At 36.1% G+C, this 26,492-nt stretch overlaps 1 protein-coding gene across 2 annotated transcripts in view; it reads right to left on the bottom strand.

Moving 5' to 3' along the window:
* LOC150104717 (uncharacterized) overlaps positions 1-26,492 on the bottom strand; it is a 218,458-nt gene that overhangs the window by 8,766 nt on the left and 183,200 nt on the right. Inside the window, exons 2-4 of one of the 2 annotated variants that reach the window (XM_090395894.1) lie at positions 23,360-23,423; positions 16,250-16,335; positions 3,220-3,312 (exon numbers count right to left, since the gene is read on the bottom strand). In XM_090395894.1, coding sequence (XP_090252020.1) covers positions 3,220-3,312; positions 16,250-16,335; positions 23,360-23,423 — 243 coding nt within the window. The remainder of the gene's footprint in view (positions 1-3,219; positions 3,313-16,249; positions 16,336-23,359; positions 23,424-26,492) is intronic. The other variant, XM_090395895.1, reaches the window with a different exon arrangement.

Below are 26,492 nucleotides of genomic sequence, written 5' to 3'. Positions count from 1 at the left end.
GCAGTGTATGAATTCCATATACGATTAATATCTTGTTCTTTGGATTTTTCTCTGTTAATCCACTATACGTGACGGACTATTACTCTAGAAATGGATATGGCAGCAAGTTTTTATCTCGTCTTTGATGTAACGGTGCACAGAAGTATTGGTCTATGAATTAGCTTCTTGCGTGAATAGCTGATTCTTTCTTGTTATTGATATCGGAATTTGTGTTCAATTCCGATATCAATGATTCCAAAATATAATAGAATCATGAATTGGTGTTCAATTCACGATTCTATTTTGGAATCATTTGGAATCTGAAATGTATTCTCTGATCGCTTTTCCTATAAGCGGGAAGAATCCATACGAAATAGCCTAACTTAACCGAAGAAAGCCCATAAAATGATTCTCCTCGTCATGATGAGAATAGAACTAAGGTCTTTTCCAGTCGATGGGTACAATGCCCTGTCGTTCTTCCACTGCGCCAAGCAGCCGTGAATATATGCACATGTAGAGTCGGTTTTTATTACAGTTGTAATTAGATGATCAGCATGAAAAATTACTGGATTATGGTAAATTATAAATTTGTTATTTGCTGGTGAAAGCTACATGATCCGTAGATGAAAATGATATTCCACCTGAGAAAACCGTGTTGTAATTGTTTTAAGAAAACCAGATAAATCTGAAACCAGTACTAGTTTCAAGTACTCGCTACAAATTTTAAATTCGAAATACAGTTCCAAAACTTAAGGAATGCTTAATCACAAATTGTCAGGAAGAACAGAATAGAAAATAACTTATATACATATTCAGGAGGATATAATTTTCCTATTCTCTAAGCCAGGAAACATACATCTAATGTAGGCAGTTGTTTTGACTGATCAAAGAAAGGGATTCGATGGTGCATCATTAAGAATTCATATGTTTTTGCCTGATTTGGTGATTTAATTCCAAGAAAATGTGAATCTACTAAGTAGAGAATAAAAATTCAATCCATTAATGTAATAACCAGATTTTCATGCATGACTCAGTAAGTTAATTTATTATACTAGAATTGAAATGAAGTAAGAACCTATTTTGAGAGGACATGCCACACGCGAACGGACGTGAAACTAGGGCATGATATATTGTATGGGTAAGGAGCATAGTAGCAATTGCTCATTGAGTATGTATCAGTGCAAATATAAAAATCTAGATATCCCTTAAGAAAGGTATTTATCCTCTCTACCGAGAGTCAATACCAAAAAAGCATTTGTCCTTCGACTGATTGGAAGGGTTTTCCTCTGGGACTGTTTTTGTGCTCTGAAGATGCGAGATAGAATATCAGCGAAATATTAGCAAGTTAATAAATAGTTTTCTTATAAGTCTGTGTTCTCATCTATACAGTTAAAATTAATTAATATTTATGTACTTTTGCAACATTCTCAATCAATTTTAGAGACATTCATAGATAAAATCTGTACAGATTAACACATTTATACATTTTAGATCCCTTGCTTTCGAATTTTTCAGTACTACTTTTGTTTTCTTTCTGAGGCCTGTTTTTTTTCTCTCATATTGCATTTTCTAGTCCAGGCACGGTCAGTACTTGAGTTTCAGATTCTTGCGATCGAATCATCATATATCTTTAAGAAGCCAAACTGTTAGCTTCAGCTTCGTAATCATAGTCGAATGGAGCTAATTGGTCTCACAAGATGAGCTTTAATTACCTTACTGGAAGAGTTTATAGGCAATACATGTGTTTTACCAGCTGCTGGACAGTGATACGGGACTTTTTTTTTTATTGTATATTCGCAACTCTTCTCTGCATAATACAAAACCCATGAGATGGAATTTCCAATGAATTTTAAGGAAACATTCCGCACGCATAAAACTGCGTAGCATTTCCAAATGTTGATTCCATGTTATATTTAAGCAATATGAAAAATTAAGTGGTATTATTTTATGCCTCGAATTGCTCACCATTCTGATTTTTTTAATGGTAAGAGACAAGTGTCTGGTGAATGTTTTCAACAGGCGAAAAAAACAATATCCATCATAAAGGTTTAAATAATGATACCATGAATTGGTAGACATAGGAGTCTCACATCACTGTCCGAAGCTGTCAGGGAGCTGTAAGCCAAAATAGTGAGACCGGATAACCATTAAGACAAACAGAACCATTCCAGGTTCTGCCGACCATCACAGCTTCAAAGTTTTCATCTTGCACTCCATATTCAATCTACTTCTTTATTTCCTTTAAAATGAAATATATTAACAGGAATTTTCTTTAAGTATTACAGAAGATAATCAGATTCACAGCTTCACTTACTCCGTTGATGTTACATGAAGGATAGGTTTACTACTTTTAATTAAAATAAATTAAACCATTTCATTATTTAATTACAGACCATATTCAACCATAGCAGATTTTCAAGGCGGTTATCGATTTTCTATCTCCGTGGAATATCACCTAGATGTCATAGGTATATAATCGCATAGGGTCTTATTCCATATGCACTGGAGGAGGATGATATACAGTAGAAAGTATACAAGTATGGTATCTATACTGTAGGTAACCATGAAATAAAATTACACTTAAAAGTTGTTCAAATGTGTCGATAGACTTACAAATAAACCTATTTTGTTAGCGTAATTAATTATTAATATACTTTGTATTTCAATATATACGGAGGGGACAGGATTATTCATCTCGCAAAATACTGGCAAACCAGCAAATGTATGCAATTAGCAAGGATAAATACTCCACAGTTTAGTTGCTTCGCTCTAATTGAAAAACAACAATAACAGCTTTCCATTTCATCTACTTTGGTTGATTCTGTCCGTAATCCTCCTATGCATTGTAAAACATGCTGTTTTTCCGAGAAGATTGATTTATTATTATTATTATTTGACACCTCCAGTGAGTCCGAAGACTCATTGAGGGAGAGTGTGCCAACAGCATTGAACGAATGGTCCCCTTCCATATTTTGGAATTGGATTCTCTCTCTCTCTCTCTCTCTCTCTCATTATCAATATTGCCAAATATTTATTTCGATTTACATATAGTTATAAACAGCATATATTATTATTATTATTATTATTATTTAAAGAAGGAAAAATATGACTTTTTGGATTTTGCATTCATATTTCTAAGAGAAAAAGGAAGTGTCAAGCTCATTCTCTCAGCTGACCATTTCAGCTGTCATGTTAACCTAATTACTATCTAACGTTAAACACACAAACACTAGAACTCACAGCATCTCTGATGAGGCAGAAAGACAAGATGACATCAGCAAATGTTGTTATGGAAATTGCTCCGATCCAAGGTAGCAGAAGCAGCCGGTTATCCTGCAAATTCAATAAATTTATTTGTCACGTGATATGTACAGCTACTGAAGAAGAAGGGATGGAGTAAAGGAGATGAGAAAAACAAGAGAAAATGATATTAAAGGAAGAACATCAGTAAGCTATGTAGAACATTTAATTACGCGTAAGAGAGTCATGTCAAGTTCACTGGGTTTACTGAGAAATGCAATTAAGTCTGACAAACATGATTAGGTAAAAGCAGCATACGGTAAAGTCACATACATGGAGTCATCGAAATAACTCGAATAATGGGAAGGCCAATAAACCTTTCCGAAGACATGTAGGTTCATTCTTATGCAAAACAGTTCTTCAGAGGAACATAAAAATGTGCCTTTTAACGTCATGAGGCTGAAAATGGATTTAGTAAAGCAGGAAACGTGCACTAAATCGTAGGAGAGAGTTATCACTGAAAGACTTTTTTTTTTTTTCATTTATTTATTAGTAATCCTACTTAGTGGAACTTGAGACATTTACAGCACTTCTTTGAAGGAAGGAAAGATTCATGCACCATATGGAATCTTAGCCATTTCGTCGAAAAGAAGATGCAGAAGGATTAATTACACCATATTACTTCCCATTACTCCTGTGGCGTTCTCTGTTTATGATCAGAACTTAGTTTAATGCACGACGCTCTTAGACAGGCGCAAATCTCCTCCAAAACGTAATGTTCTGCAGGTCTAAACACACCGTTGATGTCAAAATACGGAGCTCGGATGCTTAGTTTTGCACTAAACCGAAATTTAACTTGTCCAGTGTGCTTTCTATCCATTTTCGGGATTAGCGCTCGACTGCCATTACTAGACGACATTATCTCCAGGCTTCAGTTGTTCCATGTGAATTGTGCGCATGCTCATTTGTTCCGATTAGAGTAACAGAAAACGCAACTCGGTAAATTAGGTATCTAAAAGCTGCATAAGTCCAAGTGGCACTCAACTGACTGCGATAATAATGGCAACGAGAACTTGCAGATACCGGCTAAACAACTAGATTATCAAGCACGTCTTTGAAATAGCAGTTAAATCAGTGGTCCCTGATGATTCTATGGTTCTATGGATTCCAATATTTAAAGGCCATGCAGCACCTTATGATAACGGCAAATTTTTTATTTTTTGTAAGAAAGAAACAGCAACCTCAATTTGGTTCTGCACTTTTTGTATTGATTTGTGTACAATATAAACAAATTCAAAATTTCATAACTTTTTTCTTGCTGTTAATAATTTTTTTTTCTATTTTTTCTACTGTCAACTTATCTATGACATTATTATTGACTGAACAATCATTTGCTAGTGACTACTATAAAATGTTCAAATTGATAGTTATTACATCTAAATATTTTAGAGAAACTGATATGTTTTATATTTTAAAAATTAGATTAGCAGAAAATTAAAAATAATATCCTGTACGCAGGCATTCTGTATGTCTAGCTGTTGTCGAAAGGAAACAAACCGAGGTTGTCAAACCTAGGAAGCAATCAGAAAGGAAAGAAGGCCTTGGGGGAATAAGAAAGTAAAATAAGGAATGCAATGCTGGATTGTCTTTATATTCTGCATTCTACACATACTGCTTCGATGTTATTAAAATTAACTGGAATAAACTTCATGTTTAGCAAAATTCACTCATATTACCAAGCCGGCTTCATTTTCATAAGGACAGTATTTAATAAATTTAGTTTTGACTAAATTTATTACATTTAGTGAAATTTTTTCCCCCATTACTTACGCGAATAATTGATATAAAGCTCGTTAATGCAGAAACTATTATTATTGAAAAGTCTTTGCTAGATGCCGTTTTAACAGCGAGCATATACATATATATATATTTGTAGTTGTTCTCTCCTTTATATTTTAAGCTGATGAATTTATTTTCATGAAATCTGACGAAACTGTTCTTTGCTGAACTATATTTCCCGAGTTCCAATTTTTGGTACAGAATTTATGAAAAATGAGCCTAAATACTTCGACTTGAAGTAAACTTATTAAAAGAAATAGTAATAAATATCCTATATTAGTTTATACTAATAAGAGGCAAACAAGATATCCTTCCTTTTTCACAGACTCATTTCAATAACTTTCCAGTGAACGCTCTACTTATGCATTACACCTTTCCTTCAGGTATTTTTTATAAGCGCACCTCCGCAGTTGGCCATAACGAATCTTCTAACTTTCTTTCACAAAGCTAGGTAAGATCACAAACCTCTGCTGGTCAACATCCATTATACTGTTCAACTTGAGACTTATTTAACTTCTCACTACCCTCCTCTTTCATTCTATCTATGGTCTTTAAAAGACCATAGATAGATAGATAGATAGATAGATAGAATGAAAGTTTGTCTATAATAAAATGATAGATAGAATGAAAGATTTGTCTATAATAAAATCATAGATAGAATGAAAGATCTATCTATAATAGAATGATAGATAGAATGAAAGATCTCACATCATTTTTCTGCAGCACTGCAATTTCCAAAGCTGTTCATGAAACTTATCAACCGATTCCTCCTTTTTCGCTAAACCAGTTGCGCACACAAGCCATTGTGTTATAGCTTTATGATCATTCGTGTGTGGTTATATATATATAAGATTTTTTTACCTTGGGAGTAATGTATATTAGGGTTACCAAGTAATTTTATAAACTTGGTTATTTTACTCCTAATCCCAAGTAAGCAAACTGTTAAGTTTGCGCCTGAAACGTAGTTCAAGTCTAAAGGTAGTGCAACACCAGGGCAACTCATTGTAAAGGTGGTAAAGCTCTGATCACTATTCTTAGTATTTTCCATAATGTGAAGCACATCTCACTAAGAGATGTATACTGCAATACATTATGGGTCGGGTCACTACCCAGACCGGTTTCAACCTTTTTTTGAGGTCTCCTCAGTGAGTAGCTAGACCCTAAATACCAAGGTTTTAGTAATACAGAGCCTTATCAACTTTACCTATACAAGTTGCTACAAGGTGTTTTTATTTTTAATAATCTCTGGAGGAGATATAGATGTAAATAAGATTTTTTTTATTCCCAAGGTAAAAAAATCTTATTTACATCTATATCTCATCCAGAGATTCTTATTCAAAATAAAAACACCTTTTAGCAACTTGCATAGTAAAGTTGAAAAGGCTCTGTATTACTATAACCTTGGTATTTAGGGTCTAGCTACTCACTGAAGAGACCTCAAAAAAGGTTGAAACCGGTCTGGGTAGTGACCCCACCCATAATGTATTGCAGTATACATCTCTTAGTGAGATGTGCTTTACATTATGAAAAATACTAAGAATAGTGATCAGCGCTTTACCCACCTTTACAATGAGTTGCCCTGGTGTTGTACCATCTTTAGACTTGAACTATGTTTCAGGCGCAAACTTAATTGTTTGCTTACTTGGGATTAGGAGTTAAATAACCAAGCTTATAAAATTACTTGGTAACCCTAATATACAGTATATCCCCAAGTTAAAAAAAATTATTACATTACATATATATATATATATATATGTATGAAAAAAAAATATATATATATGAAAAAATTACAAAGTATCGCGATTTGCAAGTCGAAGTTGAACGAATCTGGTAAAAGAAAACGAAAGTTGTTCCGATAATAATAGGTGCTTTAGGCGCCATCCCTAAAACATTGAAAAAACATCTAGAAGCACTCGAGTTAGATGGATTAAAAATTGGGCAGCTGCAAAAGGCCGCTTTGTTCGGCACAGCATTCATTTTTAGAAATTATTTCCACAACTCATAGGCGCTTGGATAGGGCTCGAATTAGTGGAATATAACCAGCCTTTTACTCAAGACTGAGGAAGCAAATCAAGCTTTGATGAAATAAATGAAAATTTCGCTGCAGATATAAAAGTTTCGTGAGCCATCCAAGGGTGATGAAAGTGTGAATCTTCGCCATCAATTGACTTGGTACTTAACGAATCAATTCAACTACTCATAAGCCCATACAGTTGTCTTTTAACAGGAGTTTAACAGCTGTATATATTGTCTCTTCACTGTTACCAGAAACGTTATAGAATTCCCCAACCCCATCCCCGAATATCTGCGATTCTCTGGTGAGAACCAAATTTGAAACATCTGTTGGCCAATGAAACTGTTAATAAGGACCACTAACAAAAGGCAATTATACAACGATTAGTTTTTCAGTTAATAATGAGCCTTTTTGCTTTAATGGAATAACGTAAACAGTGAATAATATTTCGCCAAAACAACTATTAATAATAAGTGTATGTTAACAACATTGTTTTTACATGTAGCACGTTAAAGTTTAGGGTGTTCCATTTAGGAAGAATACATTTTTCTTTCGTGATATCTAAAAGTAATTGATAACAGAGAAAAAAAATTACATTGAACTTCATCATTAATTAACATCGAGCGAGAGTGTTTTTCAATAAGTGGGCTCATTCAGATTGCAGGGTTTAGCCGTTTAGCCTCTCGAGACTTGTTATGAACGAAAGACTGCAATATTGTTCGGTTGTTTACAAACTAAAGATAATTAGTACTCAATGAATTTATAACTAGGTCACATATCATGATGTTTCAGGCTTTTCGATCTTTAATTTGAAATCACTAACCAGGAGAAACGTAGCTGTTAGTAACCACCGCTATCAAGATTTTTTAGTAGTGAGATTGAAGAGGTCTTATAACGCGTGTGTGTGTGTGTGTGTGTGTGTGTGTGCGTGTGTGCGCGCGCATGCAGGCACACACACACACACACACACACACACACACACACACACACACACACACACACACACACACACACACACACACACACACACACACACACACACACACACACACACACAATGTTGTGGAGAAGTAAAAGAGAAAACCTGCAATGTGAAGAAGAGACATCAACGGTTCACTGCTCGTCATCTGATGCATACGGCAAGCAATAAAAGAATAAATGAAATGTCGTACGGACGTATCTCAGCAAAGTTCTTATGTTTTATTAAATTCGGATGATTTACTTTATTAAAAAAAAAAAAAAAAAAACGTCGTGAAATAATTTAGAAGGCAGCATTGAAATTTCCCCAAAGAAAAAGTTTTTCTGTCTCAAGTTGCTCCATCTTATCTTTTTCGGATTTTTTAAATAAAACTTTTAGTCATTATAGAATTTGTACATAGCAATAATTATTTAACATGCAAAGATCTGCATGTTAAATAATTATTGCTATATACAAACTCACTTTATTGCATTACTCTAAGGTAAGTAAATTATAGCATAGCTATGTCAGTATCGTTTTTTATATTTATTTATTCATTCGCCTTTGGCGTGTGCCGTATTGATTTCCTCAATGCATTAAATGTACAAAGCTGTTATTCTACAAACAACTAGAGAGGTTGTTTAATTTTTTTGTACCCGTCTCTACTTTCTGAAAATTTAACTAGATACTCGGATGATGTTTTTGTAGGATGTTCTAATCAATAAGGTTAAAACACCTTATGGTAACTTGTTCTGGTAAAATACTTATAAGCTCTGTATTACTAAATCTTGGTATTTCTAGCATGGCTCCCACTGATGAGACCTCAATAAAGGTCGAAACCGGTCTGGGTAGTGGCCCCTTGCCTTTAATACAAAACATCATACATCCCCTTCTTGGAGATGTGTTTTGGCATTAAGGGTAAATATTAAGATTAGTGATCAGAGCTTATGCCACCTTTACCACGAGTTGCCTTGGTCTTGCACTACCTGTAGAATCAGCTAGACTTGCATCACTTGCAGGCGCAAACTTGACTTGTTTGTCTGTTTGCTTGCTTGGGAAATAGAGTAAAACCAGGTTTAAAATTGCTTGGTATTTTTAACAAATATAATATATATATAATATATATATAGCACGCCACTCTCACAGAAAGTGTCCTGAGGGGATCGACTAGACGACAGACTAACATCCATAGGCGGATGCCAGGTTCCACATGATCCCACAAATGTTCCATGAGATTCAAATCAGGAAAATTAGGCTGTGATGGGGGACAGGAAATGCTCTTCGAACCATTCTTGCACGATGCGATCTTTGTGACAAGGGGCGTAATCCTGCTGGAAGTGTGTGTATGTGTGTGTGTGTGTGTGTGTGTTTGTGTGTTTGTGTGTGTGTGTGTGTGTGTGTGTGTGTGTGTGTGTGTGTGTGTGTGTGTGTATCCATTGTCACTATGGCAATACCCGATCCGAAGTAATCTCCAGGTAAGAATTAGTAGTTGACATGTGTTCAATGGGAATGAAGAAACCCAGTTATGTTCACAAGAACAATCCCCATACCAGGATACCACTACCAATGGCCACTTTCTGACCACCTGTGCAACCTGGTTACAGCTATTCACTTGCGCGGATGCGAATGTCGATCCGTCCGTTTAGCATAATGGAGCAGAAACTTTGAGACAAGGAGATACTCTGCCAGTCAACCATTGTCAAGTTAGGGAGCTCCCGTTCCTATTGCAGGCAGAGTTATCGAAGTCTTAGAAATAGGAAACTTGTGCACATGCACAAGTTTCCTATGCATGTTTAGGAGTGTCCCAGTTTAAATGCCATTGTCTCTTTTCTCACGGATTCTTAGGGCATTGTAGATGTATATTTATCAATAAATACAGGGTGTTCGGGATAAATTTGACAGTTTCGTAAGGAAAAAGAAAATCTTCTTTGTATCTATTAAATTTAATGAATTGACAAAAAAACATTACAGGCAGAGTTAATTACAATACTATCAACAAGATTTACTCAAAATAACCACCATTAGCATCGATCACAGCTTCAATTCTGCTTCGGAACCTCGAACAAGCTGATGCTACAGTCTCCCTGGGAAGGGCCGCAAAAACTGTTTTAATTTTATCCATTAACTGGGCTTTTGTATTACTGGAAGTGCGATTGGGGTCTTTTTCAACTGCGCCCCATACAAAATAATCCATGGGGTTAAGGTCTGGGGAGTTTGGAGGCCAAACATTTGGACTGGTGAAGTCGTAGAAATTTTCAGACAACCATTTTTGACTTTTCCCAGAGGTGTGGCAAGGGGCCGAATCCTGCTGCCATACATACGGCCTACCATTGGCTACCCTTGTTATCCAGGGCTTGACTACAGTTAGCAACTCCACGAACAAAGCCCGAATTCCAATGCCAGGGTTCTTCAACACCTGTTCCTGCAGATTTGCGAGGAATTCTGCTGTACGAACGCAATCAGATCGTCTGCTAGGGATCTTTCTTCTTGCTACATCCTCGTAGTCACCATTGCAAGTCTCTAGTTCATGCCTGATTGTTTTTACTGTATTCATGGAGCATTGGGCAGCAGTCGTAATATCCTTATTTTGATGGCGGGCACGAATCATCATGATACAAGTTATTCTCTTCCATGATTCAGGTGGGTTCCAGCTATCCATCCTTTCTGACATCTTGTATATGAATGAAGAAGGGGCCAAACTTTTAAATGAAGAGAAGTGTGTGTTAATACATGTAACTTACGGAAAAATATAATTAATTATAAATATGTCAAATTTATCCCGAACACCCTGTATATGTTGCACAGAAGACAAGAAATTTGCACATACCTTTTTCTGGGTGTTGTGGCTCTTCTTCTTTCGCGTTGTCCAAACTACTGTGTGTGTGTGGGGGGGGGGAGAGATTTTGGCAAGTGGGAGAATTGAAATAACAAATGCAAAAAACCCGGTTTTTTTGAATAACATATATATATATATATATATTATAAGGTATGGGCGGAGCGTTTTTTATACATTTATATGAGGTGGAAAAGGGTGAAAGGGGTTGAAAACAGCAACTGATTTTTGGAGGGGGGAAAGGGGGTTGACGGGATGCGGTCCGTTTCGACTATTCGTGGTCGTCGTCTGAACACATGGAAGTGGATGCTATGTCAGGTCGGGTAGGTGCTTCTGCTTTTGAAGTGTTTGTGTTATCGCCTATTGGTCGGAGTTGTGACCTCAATTTTATGTTGTGTAGCTTCCAAACCTCGGAGATTATGTAGGGCCTGTGTACGTTGATAGAGTTCGCGTCACACTTTATGGCTATTGTTTCCGATATTCTAAGCATTGTTTCATTGTCTTGTCTGTCTACTATGATGGCCTTGTCGATCTGCGGGGTATGTTTTGGTTCAAAGGCGTGGACAGCTATTTCCGTTTTTCCTGTGCTTTGTATTCGATTTTTCTTTTTCGATCTTGCGTTTTTTAGTATTTAAATATTCTGGAATAGGGATGTTACAATCGCGGAAGTGTTCTTGTAGTCTTGCCCATAAAGACCTGATGGTGGAACCTGTGTAGGTGTTATCACAGTCTTTTTGGGAGGGAAATTTATAGACTCCGTTATATTGTTCAAATATTTATTTTTGTGTCTGAGATTTAGTGGGTTTTAGGAGATTTGCCAATTGTTGGTTTGTGGTGAATACCAGTTTGTAGTCAGTATGTTTGAAGATGTATTTGTAGGCTTTGTATGTGTTTTGGGTGTATGGTAGTTTGATAATTTTTTGTGTAGGGAAGTTTATTTTGGTACTTGGGTTGTTTTGGCAGTCTTGTTTGCGTAATTTATTAGTTGTATAGGATAGTTGCGATTTTCGAAGATCTGTGTTAGTTTTTTTTATTTCTGCGTTTAGATTACTCTGATTGGTTGAAAATTTGTATGCATTTATGAATTGTGATAAGATGACAGATTTTATAACGGAATATGGATGGTATGAGTGGAAATGGAGGTAGTATAAATGTGAGGGTTTGTGGTATACTTTTGTGACTATTTTGTTGTGTGTTCTGGTTAGTGTCAAGTTTAAGAAATTGATGGATTTGTTCTGTTCGGTTTCTATGGTGAATTTTAGTCTGTTGCTGTAACTGTTTAGAGACGCTTTTAAGGTGGTGATGTGTGTAGGATTTCCAATGCACAGAATATCGTCCACGTATCTGCCATAAAATGTGATGCGGGGGGGGGGGGGAAGGGTGGAGTAGGAGTGATTCTATGTGTGCTAGGAATAATTCCGCTAGTTGTCCGCTATTGTTTTGGCTCATGGGGAGTCCGAAGATTTGAATGTACATGTTGTTGTTGAACGTGAAGACGTTTGCTGAGATTGTTAGTTTTATTAGGTTAATAATGTCATTGGGCGTTAGTTTAGTACGAGAGTGTAGGGTGTGATCTTCTGTGAGTAGTGTGTGTGTGTGTGTGTACGATGTCTAAAGTTCTGGGGACATCCACGTTGGTGTATAAAGAGGCTGCATCCAATGAAGTGAGGATATCATCTTGGGATAGGGGTAGGTTTTTTATTTTCATGAAAAGATCGTCCGAGTTTTTTATCATGAAGTTAGATGCTGTAATTAATGGTTTGAGAAGTTTCACTACGAATTTCGATAAAGCAGCTGTAGTGGTGTTTTTGTAGGCGACTATTGGCCTCATCGGGTAACCGTCTTTGTGGGTTTTTATTTGTCCGAACATACGAGGGGTGCGTGTGGTTGTGTTTTTCATTGTGATTTTCTCTATTTTGTCTTCATTTCTTAGGGTGTGTAGGGTACTGTTGATTTGTTTAATGAGGTCGGGGGTGGGGTCAGTTTGGTTTTTTTGGTAGGTGTGTTGGTTGGATAAGATGGCTGTTATTTTGTTGTGGTAATCGGTTAGGTTTGTGATGACTACTGTATCCCCTTTGTCAGTTTTATTGATAATAATGTTCGGATTCCTTTTTAGCGATAATAGACATCCTCACTTCATTGGATGCAGCCTCTTTATATACCAATGTGGATGTCCCCAGAACTTTAGACATCGTACACACACTACTCACAGAAGACCACACCCTACACTCTCGTACTAAACTAATGCCCAATGACATTATTAACCTAATAAAACTAACAATCTCAGCAAACTTCTTCAAGTTCAACAACAACATGTACATTCAAATCTTCGGACTCCCCATGAGCCAAAACAATAGCGGACAACTAGCGGAATTATTCCTAGCACACATAGAATCACTCCTACTCCACCCTTCCCCCCCGCATCACATTTTATGGCAGATACGTGGACGATATTCTGTGCATTGGAAATCCTACACACATCACCACCTTAAAAGCGTCTCTAAACAGTTACAGCAACAGACTAAAATTCACCATAGAAACCGAACAGAACAAATCCATCAATTTCTTAAACTTGACACTAACCAGAACACATAACAAAATAGCCACAAAAGTATACCACAAACCCTCACATATATACTACCTCCATTTCCACTCATACCATCCATGTTCCGTTAAAAAATCTGTCTTCTTATCACAATTCATAAATGCGTACACATTTTCAACCAATCAGAGTAATCTAAACGCAGAAATAAAAAAAAAACTAACACAGATCTTCGAAAATCGCAACTATCCTACAACTAATAAATTACGCAAACAAGACTGCCAAAACAACCCAAGTACCAAAATAAACTTCCCTACACAAAAAATTATCAAACTACCATACACCAAAAACACATACAAAGCCTACAAATACATCTTCAAACATACTGACTACAAACTGGTATTCACCACAAACCAACAATTGGCAAATCTCCTAAAACCCACTAAATCTCAGACACAAAAATAAATATTTGAACAATACAACGGAGTCTATAAATTTCCCTCCCAAAAAGACTGTGATAACACCTACACAGGTTCCACCATCAGGTCTTTATGGGCAAGACTACAAGAACACTTCCGCGATTGTAACATCCCTATTCCAGAATATTTAAATACTAAAAAACGCAAGATCGAAAAAGAAAAATCGAATACAAAGCACAGGAAAAACGGAAATAGCTGTCCACGCCCTTGAACCAAAACATACCCCGCAGATCGACAAGGCCATCATAGTAGACAGACAAGACAATGAAACAATGCTTAGAATATCGGAAACAATAGCCATAAAGTGTGACGCGAACTCTATCAACGTACACAGGCCCTACATAATCTCCGAGGTTTGGAAGCTACACAACATAAAATTGAGGTCACAACCCCGACCAATAGGCGATAACACAAACACTTCAAAAGCAGAAGCACCTACCCGACCTGACATAGCATCCACTTCCATGTGTTCAGACGACGACCACGAGTAGTCGAAACGGACCGCATCCCGTCAACCCCCTTTCCCCCCTCCAAAAATCAGTTGCTGTTTTCAACCCCTTTCACCCTTTTCCACCTCATAGAAATGTATAAAAAACACTCCGCCCATCCCTTATAATATATATATATATACAGTATATATATATATATATATATATATATATATATATATGTTATTCATAAAAACCCGGGTTTTTTGCATTTGTTATTTCAATTCTCCCACTTGCCAAAATCTCTCCCCCCCCACACACACACAGTAGTTTGGACAACGCGAAAGAAGAAGAGCCACAACACCCAGAAAAAGGTATGTGCAAATTTCTTGTCCTCTATGCAACATATATTTATTGATAAATATACATCCAAAATGCTCTAAGAATCCGTGAGAAAAGAGCCAATGGTATTTAAACTGGGACACTCCTAAACAGAAGCAGGCAAATAGCCGTAAATATAATAGTTTGTTAAGAGGAGTAACATGGGATTTTTCCCAGAAATAATATCCACAAGTTTCCTATTTCTAAGACTCGTCCAGAAGAGCATCCATTGTATGCTCGGACACATTTCTCTGATTAGCCCTGGTTATATTCTGCTTTTAAGTGAGGTTAAGTTAGTCCTTCTCTGGCTCGGACGGCATGTGCTAACCGAAACTGACCTCAACTGTCAACATTGATGGTCTCCCTTTTCTGGCTCGTTCAGTGGACGTCTGCCATTTTTGGACCATTCCCACGACACATTCATTAACAGCCCTAGAACAGTCCACAGTGCTGGCAGTTGCTAAGATGCTGGCACCTGCCATCCTCTCACAACCATCGTTCCCCATTCAATGTCATTCCCTTTTCCAATTGACTGGCTTTGTACTCACGTACTGATACGTGTGATTCGTGTAGTCTATATATATGTATTCTCCGTTGTGTTGCGTCATATCTTTGTGTTGTAGGTCGCATCCATTCGCGGCAACAGGGTGGTCGTAATGTTTGGGCTCACAAACGTATTTTATTACACATAATTTTCTACTGGTGCTCTGCAACTCAATTTAGCGTGCGCGTGTGTGCGTGCGTGAGTGTGTGCGCGCGCGCGAAAGAGTCATATATCATTTTACACCAACAGTGAATCACTATGATCTAGTCATTATCTAGACATTTGATGCTAGGCGTAGAAGATAAATCACCAACGAGCATAACAAAAGGAACTTGCAAAATATCCAGGGAATAGGCACTGTTCCCTGAATACACATTATGTTATATGCATTAGCTCGATCTTACTGAAACAGCTTTTAAAACTAAGATCCAAACTATCTTTAAGCCTGATATATGATATACTGGAAATAATTATAAATTTGAAATAAATTTTGAGATAAATGTGAACGTCAATGACCATCTTTAGGAGACTTTTTTTTCAATTAAGCAAGGTATACGAATGAAATTTTGTTTAAAAGACAGCTATTGAAATACTCTTAAACCGCTCGTTATTCCAAAGTCATAAATACTACTGATTGAGAAACACTAAAGGATTATGGCATCATATACTTTAACAGCAACACACAAACGACGTCTCAATCTTACCTATTTAGTATTCATGTCCCGATGTTAGCGATAAAACCATCGCATAAATTTGATACTTCTTAATTTTGTTAGGAGTAGCACCAAGTCACTGATGCATGCTCATACACATCGCTGTAATGTTAAGTCATTTGTTTTAATTACACTACCAAAAATCTGCACTTTTACATTAAAGTACTTAAGAAAACTTATAGTGTCTGTTTCATTAAACATCGAAGAGTTAATGTTGCAGTTAAATTACATAAAACATGCTCACGTTTTGAAACAGAAAAGGAAAGTTGAATATTAGTATGTGAGAAAGGCGAATTTACCTTCCACAGACCGATTAGAAGAAGGCTGGCAGAGGTGACACATAGAGCTGACAGGATTACCATCACCAGACAGATACCCAGGAGAACTGGAAAAGCCAATAACGTATTCTAAGTAAGTAAATGACAGATAAATTAACTCTTGCAGCTGTGTACTATTTGCTTATAAATATTGTTAACGTTAATGGACTCTAACGAATATGTAATTATCAATGATGAAATATTGTTTACAAATTTTTATCGTTTCGCAAATGCTTAGAAACATAGACTGCAAGATTCAAAGTCAACATTTCCATCACCAGGTCTATGTGAGTTTGCTCAGTGCATAACAATGGTTGCTATGATACGAGTAGAGGCATTTCTCCTTTCCACGCACACTTTATGGAGCTGTTTTGTAGTATACATCTCTGGGTAACGTTTACTAAGCTACAGCTCATTGTTGGCAACTTTTGGCCTTTCCGTCTTTCATCTCGGTGGCAAGTGTTGACGCCTTCCGCACTTTTAAAGCGAAAGGTCGCTCTTACACTCACGTTGCATACTACCTGTACTTGCATTTCTCGCCATGATTTAGTAAAGAGAGGCACAATAAAAGTACTTCTCTGAACGCTGCGCGCGCGCACCCACTAGGTTCTTTTTATCTTCACGCTATTTCGTATTTCAACTCATGTATCCTCTTCATCAATCCTTTATATAGGCTAAAGCTTTCTAGTAGTTCTTGATCTGATTCACACAGTAAGTTCCTTTATCAGAGTTCTGAGTCGACTAGTTTTGTTAGATGTTTCGTCTGACCAGGTGAAGCATGCGTAAACTGAATAGCAATAAACAAAGAACACCTTTCAAATATTTGCCGGGTGTATACATTGAGTCACTACTTTTCCTGTACAAAGAAAAATAGCGACACAGAATGAACAAATAACATGCTCCTCAACATGCTTTAATCTTCTTATCCTTATCCTCATTATTATTATTATTATTATTATATAATATATATATAAATATTATAGCGAGAATGAAAATTAGAGCAATTCCTGTTTCTCTCCCCCCCCACGCACACACACACACACAAACCTATGACAAAGCCCCCCTCTCAAAAAACCATCACTACAAGAACACAAAGAAACAAACATGCCATGTCTAAATCCAAACGAAACAAAATCCATGGATAACAGACAACACACTAACAGACATACAAAGAAAAGATGCCCTATAGAAACAACTTAAGAAATCGCCGAACAATATCGCTTTAAAAGCTGAATACAAAAGAAAACGGAATATCCTAACAACACAGATTAGAATGGCAAAAAGAAACTATTACAGCAAGAAATTAACAACATCTCAGAATGATAAAGGAAACCTGGTACCTGATTAATGAAATGCTGGACAATATACACAGAACCACTGCCTCAGAAACAATAAAACACAGCTTTGCCTGCGACCCCAAATCCTTCAAACAGTTGGCAAACAACTTTAATCAGCATTTCGTGAACTCTGTCCAAAAGCTACAAGAAACAACCTTTCCTCACACAAACGAACATTCTCCACTAGGTTCACGAGCAACCCAGTCGATGTGGTTTCCCACAGTAACAAAAGAACTATCACTGGCAATTCAACAAATTAACCCTAACAAAGGACCGGGGATAGACGGAATCAGACCAAAAGACATCAAGAAACACTCAACCAACCTACTTCCAGTTATACAAAAACTGTTAAATAAAATCTTCGAAACGGGACACATACCTGAAACACTGAAGACTGCATTAATTACACCCATACACAAACAGGGAAAAAGAAACATTATAAGTAATTACAAACCCATCGCCACGCTGTCTGCAATCAACCAAATCATGGAGCGCATCGTGCATCAGAATCTCTCCACATATGTTGAAAAATTTCAAATCATACCCAAAACACAGTATGGCTTTCAAAAAAATAAAGGAACAGCAACACTCCTAGAAGATTTCACAGATCTAATAAATGCCGCATTGGATAAAAACAGAATAACATTAGTGGTATTCATTGACCTAACAAAAGCATTTGACACACTAACACACAAAACCTTGTTAACGAAACTAACCCATATCGGAATTGGAGGTCGTCTACTCCAGTGGTTTAAAGCATACACGAAAAACAGAAAGCACATCACACGTATAGGATCAGCATACAGCAAAGAGGTACATGTAACCTGTGGAGTACCGCAAGGAGCTGTCCTATCCCCTATTCTATTTAACATACACACACACGACATAAGCCAACTCCCCCTAAAAAGTAAAATCTTCCAGTACGCAGACGACACGGCCATAGTATCCATTCACAAAAATGCAAATATCGCTTACACAAATATGCAACACGACATCAATCAAATCACTAACTGGTTAACCGAAAACGGCATATATATAAACCCTGGAAAAACAAAGCTAATGGTATTCAAAAACCCCCAAACCTTGCCCATAGAAACTAAATATCTCACTATCCGACATTCATCCTCCTATACACAAAGCGCAGAACCTAAAATCACAACCATCACACAGGTGAAAACAACACGCTATCTCTGACTTCACTTCGATGCTGATCAAAGTTGGAATAGCCATACAAATTACCTACATGCCAAGCTTAGGATAATAGCAAGCAAACTATACAGATTAAAAGACATTGCCCCAACCCACATAAAAATACTAATCTATAAAGCATTATGTGAAAACATTTTAAGATATGCAATCATCATACGCATTCTGCGCAGACTACAGACTTAACAGGCTACAATGGTTGCAAGATAAAATGGTAAAACTGATATTCTGGGAACAACCCATTCTTATGCAGGAAGCACGGACAAAACACAAAATATTTAAGGTGAAACACTTATGCCACTACACAGTCATGTTAAAACATTACTACAGCCCAACATATAGAGTAACCAGAACAACATATCAAATAACAAGACCACAGTCAACAAACTACATAACATATAAATACAACAATCACTACGGCAAAGCCACCCGAGAGCTGAAACAAGCGCTATATAAATATTACAGCGAGAATGAAAATTAGAGCAATTCCTGTTTCTCTCCCCCCCTCCACACACACACACACACACACACACACACACACACACACACACACACACACACACACACACACACACACACACACACACACCTATCAAACCTATGACAAAGCCCCTCTCAAAAAACCATCACTACAAGAACACAAAGAAACAAACATGCCATGTCTAAATCCAACCCTATCTGCACAAAAAAAAGTTAAACTGTAATAGCAGTTGAAGTCTTCCAAGCACGTACCAACAAACAGTAAAATCAACACCTGACTTGTGACCAGTATAGGAACATAACCAAGAAACCACCACCATCTATCATCTATTATCTTCCTCAGATAAGCTCTGCTAAACTTCGAGGAAGAAAATTATTAACTTGCAAGTATCTGTTATCCACAATTGTAATGTGTTATAAATATTATATATATATATAATTATTACAGCATCTATGTATGCAATTTATCTGACACATAAAAAAAATAATAAAATAAATAAATAAATTATTATTATTATTATTATTATGTATATTCTACATTCAAAAATTCTGTATAATCTTTATTGTAAATATTAGAAGAACATGTGTTGTAAATACAAAATACAGAGGCAAAAAGTATTTTTGAAAATTTTAATTGAAATCCAATGTAGAAAATGTAGCACTTTGTGCTGAATTCTGTAAAACTATAAGTTGCAATGTCACTCAAGATGTTTATTGTACGTGTAAATATTTTAACAGATCGATAAAAAATATAAATAAAAATTATTATTATTATTATTAACATTACTATTATTCACTTAGCACTTCATATTGAATTCTTCGAACAGAACAGAAAACAGAAATTGCAATGTGTTAACTGCATAAATGAAAATAACCTGAATGATATTAATCTCTCTGTCAATTGTATATTTATAAAAAAACAGAAATACATTTATCATTGTACGTTAAATCCCTATAATGAACAACAAAAAAAATATTTGTATATAAATTAGTAATATGTATGTGATGATGATGATAATGATGATAGTTTTATATCGTATTATGCATATAACTTATATGTATTTATATGCACATATGTGCACATGTATATACTGTAAATGGTGTGCATGAATTATAGTTTGAATGACATTTCAAAAATTAACATGATTATTATGTAAACTGCAATATGCAATAACATTATTTACTTTGCGCAGTTGTGAGTCCGCACGGTTAGCTTAGTGGCTTTGCGCTTCGCAACCATATGCTTGAGGAAGGAGTGTCCCAGGTCCGATTCCAGTCGAAGACGTGAGGAACTTCCTCAGGCATAGCCAAGTTAGGCGGTTTTGGGCGCGGGCAGTAGGGTTTTTTCGGACAGTTTATCCGGCGTTTTTCATCCCGCAAGCAGGCAAACTGGCTCCGGGAACTTCTACAGCCAAAAAATATACCCCGCCCCCCCCACACACAGCGGCAGACTAGGCGACAGGTCGGTTGGGAGTGGTACTAACAAGTAGTCGCATCTAAGTAACACGCAGACCCTGCATAAGAAGAGGGAATAACGCGCAGTGAAAGAAGACTTTGCGCAGTTGTGAACTATTAACTGTAAATTGGTGTTAAAATTATTATTAAAAATGAAAAATACTCTTTTATCAATGGCAAATTCTGCAAATTATAACGATTTTAATTGTGATGTGTACTGAACAATTTATAAGAAAAGCTGTAATGCCTAAAATTTAGTATATGCATGTAATTTATTCCACAGATAAAACTGTAAAAAATATCCCTGTTATTTTATTTTTGAAAATAAATTAGGGAAAGTCGTCAACTATTGATGATGTTATTCAATTTGCATTAGGTGTTCTGAAAATGAAATCGCAGTGATGCATTTTTAGTAGGTGCTTTTCCCAACATTGAGTATGTGCCATCCTTTCGCCAGTCTGTACACTATTGTACTAAACACAAGTAATAACTTGACTCTAGATGGATGGACTTGAGTGAAATTTGATATCTTGAATTTTTAAACGAAAAGTAAGATATCTCAGAGCTGTCGAGTCATTTCAATTTTAGTTTAAGTTAGACTCATTTACAGTACAAAAATCACTCAAAATGACTGAAAATGACACAGAAGCATATTATAAGAAAAGATAACAAATAGATCGAGAGTATATTATTACTTAAGCCACGAACGACTCTGGGTTATTTGTTCTGATAATGAAAGCAAATCACTATACAAGAATGTTATTTGGTGCACAGACATAACCAGACATACCGCAAAATGCAGCAGTGCGGAGAAAGGAGTGGATTCCAAAGAATGTGCTCAGGGTTGTTAAGAAAACTACAAAATGGGCCATCGAAAGAGTTCACTCAAAGGTTCCAATGAAAGTTTACTACAGGAGGAAGAAAGAAATATCGTATTTACTCTACTGGGTTTTACAATTGAAATGATTACGAGATTGATCAGTTAGACAACTTCGTTGAGGAAGGAGTGTCCCAGGTCTGATTCCAATCGAAGACGTGAGGAATTTCCTCAGGCATAGCCAAGTTAGTTAGGTAGCATTTCATAACAATAATGACTACTGTAAATAGGAGGTGTGGAATTGGCAAGTGATAGCATGTATACAGCGTGTGATTCTTGTTTACCGGATAAATCTGTTAACAAGGCTCTTGCTTCGACATTACAAAGAATATGTGTCATTTCAGTAGGCACGCTAGGAAACGAAATCGAACTATATGGCAGTTTTATTTCCATTTCGTTTCCTGCACTTTATATACAAGAATATAAAGGAAGTTGAACCGCGTATTGTGGGATGACTGAAAAATAACAAAGTCCATCTAGCGAAACTGTTTTATTTTTGTCAATTGCAAGTATTTTTCAGACCCAGAACAAAGATTCTTTTAAGGATTCTTTGAAGTTATTTCCATACTTGTTTTACGAATGTTTTTATCTCTCATTTGATTTGATATCATTTCAGACTTCCGTTGTTACTTTTATAGACTAGCTTTTCGGTGAGTGATATTAAAATGATCTCTAAAGCATTCCTCAACATCAAAACAATTTTATTTCCGAAGGTCGTTGAACAAAAGAAGCAATTTTGTTATCAAACTTCTAGTCTAACTAGGTATATTTTATTTTCTAGATAAGTTAACATATAAATGTAGCTAGAAAATATTACATTAATGCTCGAATAGAAAGACCTCGAAAAGCATGGTTATATTGTATAGAAAGACATCATTTCTAACTTGGTTTGTCTGGGACGACCCATTAATTCTCTTCTTATTACAACATAAAATGCTTCTGTCATTCTGCACTGTTATATGTGTGAAATTTCTGTACACAAGGCTGTTCCTGTGCGGCAACATCAAAAGAATAAACTAACATTTTAAAGCCATTGCTGTCTACGTTAAGAGAATAATCCATTTGGTGGTATAGAAACTCGTATCTCCAATATGAAATATGAAGTAGTTACAGTTCTTCCTATTGTAAAGCAAATGAGGTAAGAATCTCATGTTTGCATGATAAGTTTTCCCCAATAAATCTTTACTCTAATCGTCATACTTGACTGAGAGAATTCATAGACCATTGGATAACCTGACCCCAAACATAATTCCTAAAGGATGAATGTTTGGTAGTTGCAACCAATAAAAGTACTAGTGTGGCTGGCAATATATCACGCTTGTTATGGCAGTAGTGATAGTTTCCTCAGCTGCTTTATCTCAGACACACTAAGTAATTTAATCCATTGAATGATCGACCGAGAATGCGTGCTACTTTCGATTTTCTCTCAGCGTTGTAAATACTTTGATGACCAATAATACACACGCACGCAACTGCTTTCGCCAGAGACGTGCCAAAATCCAATAAATCAACAACCACGAATTGTGTAAACTGGAATTTGAGAAAATACCAACAATAAAGCATCCTATTTAGCGAAACTCCGTGGATTGTGGTCTTTGTAGAATATACACCTAGTATGAGAAAGACTATTACCATATCAACAATGTAGTGCATTTTTATCTGTCTAGAAATCAACTCCATGTCTTTATAAAGTGCTGCAACTTAACTATTAATCGCCATACGAGTGTTTCCACTCACCTGAATTTCCTACTACAGTGCTTACATGGAATGAACCTGCAATTAAGAGAATGGAGTAGAACACCTGAAACAGACAATAGTTTTAGAATGCGATTTAAGAACAAAGAAGGGTTACTACCATTCATACGTACATACATACCTACATATACTAATAAATATATAATACAGTTCACTTTGATGTTGTTTTAACTTGTTTTTACTTACCTGACTTTTTCTTGCAAATCTACTTAAACACTTACGCCATCTGTATGCGATGGTTTCTGTGGTTTAGCAGTTCATAAGAAAGATTCCAGTAACTGGACCACATGTTTATTAAGCTAAATGACAATAAAAAAACAAACCCGCCAAGTTTCGTAAGTCGGTTGATTTACATCTTCAGGGGTCAAAGGTAACTAAAAGTTTAAACACAAGAAATGAGAAATTACTCAAAATAATTCATTATATACAGTTGTGGCCGTCTAACTGTTATTAAATTGAATATCCGAATGTAGATTCAGTGCAATGCTAAGTTTGAACAATGCTGGATGCTCTCACGTTCTGTTGTTCACGTTCACATTCTCCCAAATCTGACTTGGGCATATTTTTTATCAATGCTGACCAAACTTGGTGTAGAATTAGGCCCTGGCTTTTGTTGCATTGCGTTGGAATTCTAAGCATGTTTGCAGCTTCCTTAAATTTCCTTATGTAACAATTTTTTTCAATGTAAGACATGTTTGTTTTTTGCCAGAATACATTATGGCCGGTGGAAGTTGTATGATATGCTAGGCCTGACTTGTGTTCTCTTCTTTTTTGTACGTCTTTTTGGTGTTCATTCATGCAAATTTCCCCTGATTTTCCCGTCTGGCCTACATAGCAGATGCCACAGGAACAATGAATTTTATATACACCTAGATTTTTTAAAGGGTGATGTGGAGATTTTGAGGTGGGGGATGTAGAAATCATAAAATTTCTTCCAGCGGTAGAAAAGCCACTTTGATGTTATGTTTGTTTAGTAATTTGGCCATTTTCTCTGTAACATTCTTGATGTATAGAAGCGTGATTGCGTACTTGAAATCTTGCTTTTGTGAGATGCTTGTAGGAGGTGCGTTGAGGATTCTTTTTATTGTCTTAGCTTCATAACCATTGTTTTTGAGGATCTGTGTTAAATATTGAAATTCTTCATTTCTCTGTTTTTCTGTGCTGGAAATATTATAAACTCTATTTCTCAAGGTTTTAATTAAACCTATTTTTTGCGAAGGATGGTGGTGTGAGGCCACATTAAGAAATCTTCCTGTGTTAGTGGGTTTTTATAGATGGAGAAGGATAATTTATTATCTTTTTCATTCACGTCTATTAGGATATCAAGAAAGGGAAGTTTTTTATTTTCTTCTTGTTCCAAAGTAAATTTTATGTTGTTGTGTATATTATTCAGGTAATCTTTGAAAGCAGTTAGTTCCTCTGGTTTTCCTGGCCATATGATGAAAATATCGTCTACATAGCGAAGCCAAATTTTCGGTTTTTTATGATAATTGTTTAAAGCATTATTTTCAAAATTTTCCATATATAGGTTTGCTAAAGCCGGGGAGAGGGGGGAGTCCATAGCCAGTCCTTCTTTTTGTTCCCAAAATTTATTTTGATATATGAAAAAAGTATTTTTTATGCAGTATTTATAAAGTTCTACTACGGCCGGAGGAAAGAGGTCCTCAAAGAGATTTTCACTGTTTCATCTCTAGGAACATTTGTAAACAGGTTAATTACATCCAAACTTGCTAAGATGTCTGAAGGTCCTATGCATATATCCTTTACCTTCTCAATAAAATGTGCACTGTTCTTAATGAAAGATGTTGTTTTTCCTATGTGTGTGCAAAATCATATTGGTGAAGATGTTTTGCCAGATTCGAGGTCGATTTGAAAAAATGGTCGATTTTCCAGATTTGAAAATAATGCTTCAAACAATTATCATAAAAGACAAAAAATTTGGCTACGCTATGTAGACGATATTTTCATCATATGGCCAGGAAAACCAGAGGAACTAACTGCTTTCAAAGATTACCTGAATAATATACACAACAACATAAAATTTACTTTGGAACAAGAAGAAAATAAAAAACTTCCCTTTCTTGATATCCTAATAGAAGTGAATGAAAAAGATAATAAATTATCCTTCTCCATCTATAGAAACCCACTAACACAGGAAGATTTCTTAATGCGGCCTCACACCACCATCCCTCGCAAAAAATAGGTTTAATTAAAACCTTGAGGGACAGAGCTTATAATATTTCCAGCAGACAAAAACAGAGAAATGAAGAATTTCAATATTTAACACAGATCCTCAAAAAAAAAATGGTCATGAAGCTAAGACAATAAAAAGAATCCTCAACACACCTCCTACAACCATCTCACAAAAGTAAGATTTCAAGAACGCAATCACGCTTCCATACATCAAGAATGTTACAGACAAAATGGCCAAATTACTAAACAAACATAACATCAAAGTGTTATGTTTGTAGAAATCTTGAAAAAATTTCAAGATTTCTACATCCCTCACCTCAAAATCTCCACATCATCCTTTAAAAAAACCAGGTGTATATAAAATTCATTGTTCTTGTGGCATCTGCTATGTAGGCCAGACGGGAAAATCAGGGGAAATTCGCACGAACGAACACCAAAAAGACGTACAAAAAAGAAGAGAACACAAATCAGGCCTAGCATATCATACAACTTCCACCGGCCATAATGTATTCTGGCAAAAAACAAACATGTCTTACATTGAAAAAAATTGTTACATAAGGAAATTTAAGGAAGCTGCAAACATGCTTAGAATTCCAACGCAATGCAACAAAAGTCAGGGCCTAATTCTACACCAAGTTTGGTCAGCATTGATAAAAAATATGCCCAAGTCAGATTTGGGAGAATGTGAACGTGAACAACAGAACGTGACAGCATCCAGCATTGTTCAAACTTAGCGTTGCGCTGAATCTACATTCGGATATTCAATTTAATAACAGTTAGACGGCCACAACTGTATATAATGAATTATTTTGAGTAATTTATAATTTCTTGTGTTAAAATTTTAGTTACCATTGACCCCTGAAGATGTAAGTCAAACGACTTACGAAACTTGGCGGGTTTGTTTTTATTGTCATTTAGTTTA

Source organism: Typopeltis vanoorti, chromosome 7 (genome assembly GCF_054136105.1).
Source record: "Typopeltis vanoorti isolate ZY-2024b chromosome 7, IOZ_Tvanoo_1.0, whole genome shotgun sequence".
NCBI classification, from domain to species: domain Eukaryota; kingdom Metazoa; phylum Arthropoda; class Arachnida; order Uropygi; family Thelyphonidae; genus Typopeltis; species Typopeltis vanoorti.
This window is presented reverse-complemented; position numbering and strand designations above follow the sequence as displayed.